An 11,472-nucleotide genomic window follows, 5' to 3' on the forward strand; every position below is an offset into this window, starting at 1 on the left:
TATTGCCGCTAATTAAATCAAGAAAAACTTCAAAGAGCTTTATTTCGTGAAAAGAACAATTTTTTGTCATAGGAACTTTGACTTAGAGGTTGGATGTCTTTTATTATTACCCAAGAGACTTTTAAACCACTTCTTGTGAAAAGATTATTTTGAAGCAATTTAAAAATATTTATTTGTTGTAATAAAGCATTTTTAAACATTTTATGACCAGTATTGATTGTATCTACGTACTCCCTTATATTTTTTGTAGCCCACTTTTAATTGTTAATGAAACCTAACTGCAAAATAAAACATTTTCAACTTTATGGATTTATTTTCTTATTTCTACACAAATGTGTCAAAGGTGAAAAAAGCAAACTGATGCAAAAATTATAAATCTTTCATCACTGGTTACATAATTAAAATTTCCTTCTGACAACTTGCGCAAGTTTTACGATTTTCAAAACGTCGAATACTTTACTTTTTTACACCAAAAATAGTAAAATTATTGAGTAAAACTCGTTACTAATGATTAAAAATAAAATTATTTTTGGAAAAACTGTCTAAAATCGAGATAAACATATATAGATAAACTGATGGAATTATTTTATCTCTATGACCTTGCGTGAATTACAGAAATAATATTGTAATACAAATCAAATAATTTTTAAAAGAAATGATAGGATAAATTGCTGTGCAAAAGAACAACAGTTATTTAAAACAATAAAAAAAAAGTTTGGCTCATGTAGGATTCGAACCTACGACCTCCGCAAGGCTGCTGCTTAGTGCGGTGCTCTAACCACCTGAGCTAACGAACCGACTTCGCCTATTTGTTGTAGTTTTGTAAATAAACATTTTTTCATAAAACATTCAAATAACATCAAAATAATTCCAGTTAATTTAGAACAGAATTAATTTTGTTTAGGTTTAATTTTTAGTGCATTTCAAACAAGTATAGAGAGATCTTTACCATAATTTCATTCTTGCTCGCGAGATGTCACTGACATCTTTAATTAAACAAAAATTAAAAAGTCATCGCGTGCGCTTGCGCAGTGCCCAAGGTCACCTACGTCACGTTGTTCTGTCAACCTAATCACTGAGTGGTCAATGTTAGTGCAGAATTTAAACGAAGGAATAGTTTAGATTAGATATACAGTTCCCCATTTCTCTGTATCTTATCTAATTGTGTAAGAACGTGTAACTTCACTTGATAAATTCGCGTAGTTTTTGTCTGTCACCCTAGTTTCAAATTGACTCTTCAAAGAGAATCTCGCATTTTTTGTTTGAAATTTGCGAAAAAAACAACTTTTTCTTTAACCAACGTCCTAATAAACCATCAACGCATTACATGCTACAAGTTTCAAAGTAAATCATAAAGTGACAGTTCGGTGAATTAAAAAAAAGTGATGGGTTTGCTAACTGAAGGAACACCTCTAACTTGGGAAGAAACGAAAAAATTGGCCGAACACGTGCGTCAACACGGCATTATCCAGTTTATAAACTTGTACAAGCGGCTGAAAGACCGGCAAGGAGATGTCTTGAAATGGGGCGACGAGGTGGAGTATATTCTTGTTAAGTTCAACGATGAGAAAAAAGTGGCCAGAGTTAGCTTAAGGGCGGATGAAATCCTAACTGAATTGAATAAGAAAGAACTGGAAAACCCAGAGACCGTCAAGTCGCTGTGGAGGCCCGAATATGGGGCTTACATGATTGAGGGCACTCCTGGGAAGCCTTATGGGGGCTTGTTGGCCCATTTCAACATTGTGGAAGCCAACATGCGACACAGGAGGGAGGAAGCGTCGCAATTGCTCAAAGCCGATGAATGCCTAATGACCATTACTAGTTTTCCCAGGTAATCAAGTTCAAATATTGCATGAGTCAGGCTTTTTTGTTGAGATTTAAATGGTAAAAGTGTGTCAGACGCGATTATTTTCTGCAACATCATAATACGTTTCCCCAAGTTGAGATCAGATAACAATTGAAAGATCTTGTTCTTGATTATTTATTTTTGTAATAATTTTTCAAGGAAAATGTTTGTGTTGGTGTTATGATTCAGCATATATTTTAATCAATAACGACGCCCTAGATAGCAATTTTTATGTGTGTGTGATGAATAAAAACCAACAATTTAACTACAGTGGAACCTCGAATATCTGGCCTCTTTATGCCGGATAATTGAAATGATAAATATTTTAGTTCAGAATCGAATCATTGTTTATACGTATATAATAGCAGTTTCAAAACTATGTAAACGCCAACGTCGCATTTTTCCCGAAATTAGTTGTTATAAATTATTAAAATTTATGCAGTTCAAAAAAATAATAGCTAATGCAATTTATAGTTTCAATGAGAGACCTAATCATTAATAACTATTTTACATTTTTATCAACCTTATATAAAAAAATAATTTAGTAAAATGCCACGTTGGCGTTCATATAATACGTTTATAAAATTGGAAGTCATGAATTTATATCAATACAAGTATATTTACGAAATACCTGAAACTGAAAGAAACTTGTAAATGCAAAAAATTAAAACAAATTACGTATATAAGTAATACTTGAGATTTGATTTTGGTGAAGTTCGTTTTAATTGTGTATCTAATGCATTAATGACTTATTTTAATTTATTTGATGCATTAAATGAGTTCTAAATGATTCAAAGTAAGCCAAAATAATGCATTTCTTAATCATTTTTGAGTGTACTTGTCTTTGTAATAACTTTTATAGTGAAAACTTTTCTTAAATCCTTAGCAAAACGCATTTTAGGCGAAATTTCGAAATTATCTTCATTGTTTTAGGAAGTAATTTTGTAAATTAATTAAGTCTATAACAAATTGTAGAAAAATTAATTTTAAAATTTCCCATGTTCTATTTTTTTTGAATTTGTAAGTTTTTGTTGAAAAACACGCACAGATTTAGAGAAAAGAGCGCATTTTCATGCAAACCTAATTTTTTTGAACTTCGCGATAATTACATTTTTTGAAAACAATCGGGGCAATTTTCTTCTCACTTTTGATTAAGAACGATTTCATTAAAATGATCCATTAAAACAAGTGAATGACTAACCACATTTTCGAACTAATTGGTCACTGTGCCTTGTTTTGGCAAGGTATTTTTTGACAGTAGAAATGTAGAAAAATCACAGATTTTAGACGAAATTTTTCAAAAAAAATTTCGAAGTTGCATTTTTATAGTTTTTCTCAAACTGAGTAAGATGTTGGTACTTATCTTATATCACTTAAATTTCTTAACATATGTCAACCTTTTTGTTAAAATTTTCATTTGAAGAGTTTATTTAAAATATCACAGCCCCTGAATTCTACGCGATAAGTGATTTTTTTTGCATTCGATAACCAAAAGTTCGATGAGCCTTTGGGAATTTTAAAAATTGTCAACTATCAAAATTCAATGCCAGTATGATTTATTCAACATGGTTATTAAAAAACGGCCAAAACTTAGTTTTTTCAAATGAAACGACGCTATTTTCTTAACAACATCGACATTTAAAGTGACTTTTATCAGCACATCCTATATCTATCAAGGAGCCTTGTAAAATGGTCAACAATTCTTCAATATAAACTTCAATATTTTATTTAGTTTACAGCTGCTTTATTGTCGAATAACCAGTAAAACAATAATATTTAATTATGGTTCCTTATAACTATACTGAATTATATTCTATGTCAGTTCATAGTAGAATTTTGCAATAGCGCATTTGAATTTTTGTTTCTGTATAAGAAAAGAAAAAACACCAGAACATCTCATTTTGTGCTTCATTTCAGTCTAAAAAATGCAAATGCGTTGTTGCAAAATTCTACATGAACTGACATGGGATATGTGTAAAGTAGCTTAGTCAATGTACCATCGAATTTTCAACTTATCGAAATTTTATAATTAATGGCATAACTTTATCCTATTTTTCGAAAGTTTACTCAATTAAAAATGAAAATAATGACTTAAAATTCCATTTGTTGCGATTATTTCAAAAACTGTAGATGGATATAGGTGTTGATAAAAATCCATGTTTTTTTGACTGCTATTGAAAAAACAGGGACGTCCTATTCATAGATTAGTTTTTTTTTCTATATTCTATAGAAAAAGAATAATTGAAGTTAAAAAAGTTAATAAAAAAATTGAAATTGAATAATTAAAAATACATAGTACGGATTGCAAAATGATTAGAAACGGATGATCGAGGTTCTACTGTAGTTTATGGCAAAAATTGTGATAGTTACGTGAAACGCTTTGCACGATTTATTGACGTTAAAATTTTCTCTGTAAGCTTTCTAGCTTCAATTATTGACATTTTACAATGAAGTATTTTTGTTATGGTTGATTGTCGCCCAATCAATAAAATAAAAAGAGTGCAAACACAGTAATGTTTCAAATTATTGATTTAGTTTCCCGCCGTGTAATTATTTATCCTTGAAATTTCAAAACTTAACTAGAAACAGTAAAAATTACTATTTGTTTGTACTAATTTGCTTTGGTTGATTGTTTAATGAGATTATGATTACATAACAGTACCGTGGTTATTCATACGGAAATAATGAATTTATCAGATCATTGCTGTATTAACTGCGTATTGAATTTATATTTAAGGCGTAATTACTCGAGTATTTAATTGCCGAAAAATTGAAAAATTAAATAAAAAACTTGAACTTTATTGACCTTTCTCGTTGACCATGTTGATGGCGCATTTCAAAATCAAAGTAGATTATTTGTGTTGCAAAAATAATGAAATTGGGTGACAAAACAGCCAAATAATTAAATGCAAACATCATCATTTTAAATTAGAAATGAGTTCTCTAAATAAGATGCGCTTTGCTATTTAAAATTTTATTACTCTTAATCAGCAAGGTCTGTTGAAGTCCAATTTTTTAATTTTATTATAGAAGTGACAAACATGAGGAAAAATTTCATGTTGTTTTAGTTTCGGTATCAAAAATATTTCACAAGATTTGCAATTAGCAACAAGTGTTGTAATTATTATTAGATTCTCTTTTTAAAACATGATTAATTTGATTGTCTATTAAATCTCAGTTGTTTCACGTTTTTGTATTCGATCCTTATCTAGGAAAAATTCCATCTTAACTTTTGTAACAGTCATGGAGAGATTTCTGAATGAATAAATACTTATCTTTTTGATCGTTTATCATTTGTTTTTTTCACCTTGAAAATGATTTTCTATTGAAGAGAAAATCGTGCTGTACGATATAATAATATAATGATCAAGTAGCAATAATTACAGTAAATGCAAAATTGAGCAAATTGACTGTAATAACACTAATAACACCTGAAAGTGAATATCGCGAATGCAGGTAATTTATACCATTTGTTGCTTCATTTTCAAGGCTAATGTAAGACATGGTTTTCCTTAGGGCTTTCTGTTTCGATTTCACGTTGTTTATTACCGATTAATAAATATGTGCGAATTTTTAACACTGATTATCACTTATAGTAATATGAAAGAATAAGCGATAAATGTTTTCGATAATAATGTGTCCATATTTTATTATTACATAATACATAGATACAATGTGTGTTAGAATGATTTTCATCTAGTCGTATATGAATCTCTAATGTAAAATCAAAAATTATTATGTCTCCAATTCGGAAATAAGCTTTGACAATAAAAGTATATTTTCTTGAACAGTGTAACAATTTAGTTGCATAATAACAAAATTTTTAAAAGAAATTAATTGAAATTTCACAACTGACCCATTTGACATTTATTGACAGAGGATTCAATTGAGCAAAGCGGCACAATTTTTTTTTTGTATGTAAACCAATTTGATACGAATCATTTGAAAACACATTGTAGTATGAATTCTTTAACTACATACTACATACATTAATGAACAATCGAGTTGTGTAACAAAAATATATTGAATCTTATGCTAAACTGGACGTCTTAACCACCATGCATGAGTTGGTTGGATATTTTTGAATCTCCCTTTATAAAAAACGGCGCTTTATTCTTATTATTTAAGACTGGGCTGTCCGAACTTCACCGACCCTGCCACTAAACCAACACCGGAAGAGGGCGCCACCCGTTCGTTGTTTTTCCCCGACGATGCGGTTTTTTCGGGCCATCCCCGTTTTAAGACCTTGTCACGCAACATTCGTCAAAGACGTGGTGAAAAAGTTGCCATCAATTTACCAAGTAAACGATTAAAGAAACATTAAATATGTTTTTACACTATTAATTCCAGTCTACAGGGATAAAAATACACAAATACCAGTGGACGATTCCTACAAATACTCTTCAGCCGCTTTGCCTGACCATGTCTATATGGACGCGATGGGCTTCGGTATGGGATGTTGCTGTTTGCAGCTGACTTTCCAAGCTTGCAACATCACAGAAGCCAGGACTTTATACGACCAATTGACACCTCTGTGCCCAATTATGGTAACTTTTCGCACAAAATTTGAAAAATCCATGATAAATGCTGTTTTTACAGTTGGCTTTAACAGCAGCATCACCTCTTCACCGCGGCTTTGTCACGGATGTTGACTGTCGATGGAACGTGATTTCGTGTTCTGTTGATTGTCGCACCAAGGAAGAACGCGGTTTAGCACCGCTCAAAAACGATAAATTTGTGATAAAAAAGTCGCGTTATGATTCGATTGATTCGTATCTGTCGCCACAAGGCGAGAAGTTCAATGATGTGCCCTTGATATACGATCCCAAAATATACCAACAGTTGGTTGATAATGACATTGACCATTTGTTGGCTCAACATATTGCTCATCTTTTTATTAGAGACTCGGTATCCCTGTTTTCGGAAAAAATCAACCAAAACGATGAAGAGGACACCGACCATTTTGAGGTAATTATTGATGTTAATTTGTTGAAAATAGGAAGAAATTTGAAGTAACTATCAACAATGAAAATATGTTTACTTCGAACTTTGTAACTCCTCTTCTCAAAGCTAACCTATTATTTTCATTCATTCCAAACCAATTAATCCAACAACATATTTCATACGTATTGTAGCTTACGGCTTCGTTAACTTTTGAAATTTTCAATAATTTTAGGAAGTTCTAATTAATAAACACTATTAATTCAAAAAAATTTATGCTAAAATCCATCAGTAACTTTCTTAACCACACTGTTCATAACCAACCAATGTATTTTCAATTTCTTTTACACTTCCCAATTTGAGTGTTCTTGACTTGGTAAACTTTAAATATTGGAGGATCATTCCCACTTTAGTCCATTTAGTTTCATTTGGTTTACTGATTTTTCTGCTCAATATTGAAACGCTTACTACAATATCTGGTCATGTATTGACAGTTACGTATAATAAACACCCAATTGCTTTTCTGTATTCTTCATTATCTCTTAACAATTTTGAATCCTTTTTTTTAGTAAGGATTCTCGAAGGTCTTGCATTTTTCATCTAAGGGTGGATTTTACATTCGTCCGATAATTTTATCCTGGGGAAAATTTTGAAAAACACATTGTTGTAACAGTTGTTACTATAGTAATTATACCACGAATAACTTACCGGAGTTTATCTGACGATTGTAAAATCCACCCTTAAATACCTTGTCAATGTATCTTTCTTGATGAGTTTGAAACATAATCTTGTCTTCATCTCTTATTTGTAAATCTAAATTCTTTGGATTCTTTCAATTTAGTTTCTATTAAAATATTAACATCAATCAATAATGAAAACTTTTTGACGTCCTTGACTGATTGATTGTAAAATTTCACGACGAAAGTTTTAAATAAAAAGACGAGTTGCAATGTTTCGTTCACATTATAAACATCATCAGGCTTTTTACTCGTTCAACTGAGTTGGTGTCAAGACGCGGTGGTTTGTGCATGTCTTATCATTAAGTTATTGTTAATTTAATCTTTTATTGTTCACTTCCAAGAATTTGAACGCGTAAAAAGCCTGATATAAACGAAACGTTGTAGCTCATCTTTTTTTAAACCCTTTTAAGGAACTTGGTCCTATCGTCGTGAAATTTTATTACAATAAATCAATAAATAAATCCAATTTTCAATTTTTTTCTTGGAGTATAAACAAATATCGTGTTCCCTTTTTGAATGCAATATGTATTTTCAAATATGTCATTAATCCTTTCATTCCAACCTTTAAAGCTTCCTTTAAACCATAAATAAACTGAATAGGGATATTGCTAAAAAGTCGTACGCATTTTGGGGTTTAATTTTTTTTATTCATGCGTGAAGAAATTATTTCTGTTTCCACTTTTTCATTAATCTCTTTAATTCGTGAAACAGATGAAACTTTTTCTTTTTTCATCTCAGTGTCTTCCACAAATCCACAATTTTAACATTTCTATTTCTAGTTCTATCAAAATAAATTCTTAACCAACAAATACTAATTTCAGTGTTTTTTCACCCAAGTTTTGCCTTTTTTCTTTTAGAATTCGTATATAAGTTGTTCTACCAATTGTTTCGATGTAACTCATATTTGGTTTTCTTTCATGCCACAATTCATATGGAGTTTTATTTACTGCTTTTGTAGTCTGTTCCCCAAATAGTTTACTGTATTCACTGCTTCACCCCAAAATATACTTCCAAAAGCCACAACATTTTGTATGGAGCTGTCTTTTGATGTGTAATTCCTTCTTTCTTAAAAATGTCTTCAATTTCATGATTCATGTTATATTCTCCACCTTCAACTAAACTAATTATTTTTCTTTTTCTCTCAAAAATGTTCTTATTTTCTTAACTTTTTCCATGCAATATTTCATAAATTTAGCAATTACAGTCGCTGTTTAATGTTGAAATATATCTTTTCCTCCCGGGTGTAGTGACCTTCCGTTTTTGTTACATGCGACAGTTGATGATCTTCCAATAATAAACATTGTTACTCCTGCCTTTCCATTCTGAACCCAGGTGGTTTTCTGTTGCTTCTTGAGACACAACTTTCCATAATTCCTGTTTTATCAGCAGGAGTTCCATTTTGTACTTCCATATTTGATAGTTTATTTCGGTCAACTTCAAAATTTATAGTTTTTATACTAGTGTGTCGGCCTTTCGCTTTTATTTTTTCTATTTTTATTGACCTTTTATTCGTATTTTACCACCACATATTTTGATGTAAATTTGTAGAAAATACGAAGTAAAATTCAGAAAATTGAACTTCGATCTTTTAACGATTATTTAACTTGAAAAATAACAGTTTTTTTATTTTTATTTGCAGAATATACAGTCGACCAATTGGCAAACTATGCGCTTTAAACCGCCACCACCCAACTCAACTATTGGTTGGAGGGTTGAGTTCAGACCTTGTGAAGTCCAAATAACCGACTTCGAGAATGCTGCCATTGTTTGTTTTGTAGTTTTGTTAACACGTGTGATTTTATCCTACAATTTGGACTTTCTAATTCCGATAAGCAGGGTAATATGGTTCTTTAATGATTAATAGAAAAAATAAAAATTTATTTTAAACAGGTGGACGAGAATATGCAAAACGCGCAAAAAAGGAACGCTTGCATGGAACAAAAATTCTGGTTTCGAAAGGAAGTTACGACTCAAATTAGTCCACCGGAAGCCAATGAGTGCTGTAAGAAGGGTACAACAAACTGTGAGCCTAAAAACTGTGATGTTTACACTTGTATGACTGTTAATGAAATTATAAACGGAAAGGTAATTTTGTAAAATGATTAATTTCATTTAAATTACAATGTTGGTTACAGGACGGCGAATTTCCAGGTTTGATTCCTTTAATTAATACGTATTTAAGTGGAATGGATGTTGATGCCGATACTCATTGTACAATTCAACAGTATTTGAAGTTTATACAACGTCGAGCTTCAGGTGAAATACTCACCACAGCTTCGTGGTTACGTAAATTCGTCACTGAACATCCTTCATACAAGTAAGTTAATTGATTCGACATGTTTCAATTTTTAATTGCATTTTTTACAGCAAAGATTCGAAAGTAACAGAAGAGATCAATTACGATTTGTTGCAAACAATCAAAGGGATCCAATCTGGAGAACTGTCTTGTCCCGAATTACTGGGTTACTCTACAATGTCCAAAACAAAGGAAAATATTCCTTCAGCTTTGTCTTTGTCAAACTGTTAAAAACACGTTTGTTAATCCGTACTTAAAAATACACTCGATGCAAAATTAGGTAAACGTTAAACATGATGAAAATAAAATCACCATTACTTTGTCGTCGGACAAGTTATTAACGTCATGTCAGAATTTTTGCTGATACTAAAGATTGTGAAAAAATCAAGTGCTAATTTAACGGTTGTGATGGTATTAAATGCCGATTTACACTATTGTTTACCGAAAAACTATTTTTTTTTTAAGAATTGCTTGCTTTCCCTTTACGGTAGTAGTTCCTTCGATGACGATCAGTGTTAAAAAAAATTATTAAAATTTCAGACGCGATGATCCTTATTAAAATCTTGGTCTAGTTCCATCGAACTTGTTGCTAATTTTTTTTCATAATCCTTTAGTATCACAGAAAGTACTTAACTTGCAAATAACAGACTTGGTTAATTGTAAAATCTCGGCTATCGCCTCGTCAGGTATTTGCTTCGCATCAGGCGTTAGTAACTATTGATTGAGTTTTAATGTTAACTTTTGCAATTTTTTTTTATTATGTAGATTATAGTATAAATACATCTGAAAGCATAACAGAGTATAGTGTTGTTTCTGTTGTATTGTCAGTATTTAAAGAAGAGCATTTAGGGTTTTTGAAAAATATTTATATGATGAAATCATTTGTTGTGTCAAAAGTTTTTAATAAAAAAAAATATTTTACTTACATCATTTTTTTGTGTCCGACTGTACGCAGCATGTTTTATTCTATTTCATTTTTGTTTGACTTGAGGTGGAATAAGAATAAAATTTACATCGGTTACGTAATACTTAAAATTTTGTATGAAGCAAAAATTTATTAGCTACACTTCGGGGATAGATACAATTGACAACATAGGGAACGTAGAAATAACAGTAAATTCTTATAAGTATTATTCGTTAATTTAGAACTGAGTAACATCAAATAAAAATATTTACAACTACAAATTTTGAGTAACTTTACTTTTCTCTTTGCCCGAGTGTGGCCAATTTATATGTATAAACAGATTATCTACATTGGAAAAGCAAAATGTATTTGCTGGAGCTTTAGATTTTGATATTTTGTAGAAATTTTGCATTCACAATTTCGAAATACGGCAACTACGGTATTGTTATGGGGAGAGAAGTAAATACAAGCTGAAATATTATATTTTTGTTGAGCTTTGCATGTCTCAAATTAATCTCCTGTACATCTGCCCACGTTTATTTCAGTGTTTGTTTTAAATAATTTGCATATGCTTGCATTCAAATTTGCGTTTGTAACTTTAAGGCATTGTTGCATCATGTACCCGGATCAATGTAATAACAAATTAAAAGAATTGAATAATGGGTGTTGTGATCATACCTACAAAAATCACAAAAGCTAGCTAATGAAAATACAATGTGTTCACAAATGGTTGTTCATCAAATCG

At 30.9% G+C, this 11,472-nt stretch overlaps 1 protein-coding gene and 1 non-coding gene across 2 annotated transcripts; one reads left to right on the forward strand and one right to left on the reverse strand.

Moving 5' to 3' along the window:
- Window positions 1–716: 716 nt before the first annotated feature.
- Window positions 717–797, reverse strand: TRNAL-AAG (transfer RNA leucine (anticodon AAG)). The gene is given in 2 exon segments: window positions 717–752; window positions 760–797. It is a non-coding gene; the product is annotated as a tRNA-Leu (tRNA).
- Window positions 798–1,045: 248 nt separating this feature from the next.
- On the forward strand, window positions 1,046–10,748 carry Gclc (Glutamate-cysteine ligase catalytic subunit). Its single transcript, XM_961256.5, has 8 exons — window positions 1,046–1,831; window positions 5,975–6,147; window positions 6,197–6,393; window positions 6,446–6,814; window positions 9,167–9,364; window positions 9,418–9,612; window positions 9,663–9,844; window positions 9,895–10,748. The coding sequence occupies exons 1-8, from the start codon at window positions 1,386–1,388 to the stop codon at window positions 10,052–10,054; spliced, it is 1,920 nt and encodes a 639-aa protein (XP_966349.1). The 5' UTR covers window positions 1,046–1,385; the 3' UTR covers window positions 10,055–10,748.
- The last annotated feature ends 724 nt before the right edge of the window (window positions 10,749–11,472 follow it).

The sequence above is a fragment of the Tribolium castaneum genome, chromosome 5 (genome assembly GCF_031307605.1).
Source record: "Tribolium castaneum strain GA2 chromosome 5, icTriCast1.1, whole genome shotgun sequence".
Lineage (NCBI taxonomy): Eukaryota > Metazoa > Arthropoda > Insecta > Coleoptera > Tenebrionidae > Tribolium > Tribolium castaneum.

Bases quoted from the DNA above. Each gene is read 5' to 3' on its own strand.
- Gclc (XM_961256.5), top strand. From the start codon at position 1,386: ATGGGTTTGCTAACTGAAGGAACACCTCTAACTTGGGAAGAAACGAAA. The intron at 6,394-6,445 runs GTAACTTTTCGC...CTGTTTTTACAG, and splicing joins CACCTCTGTGCCCAATTATG to TTGGCTTTAACAGCAGCATC. The intron at 6,815-9,166 runs GTAATTATTGAT...TTTTATTTGCAG, and splicing joins AGGACACCGACCATTTTGAG to AATATACAGTCGACCAATTG.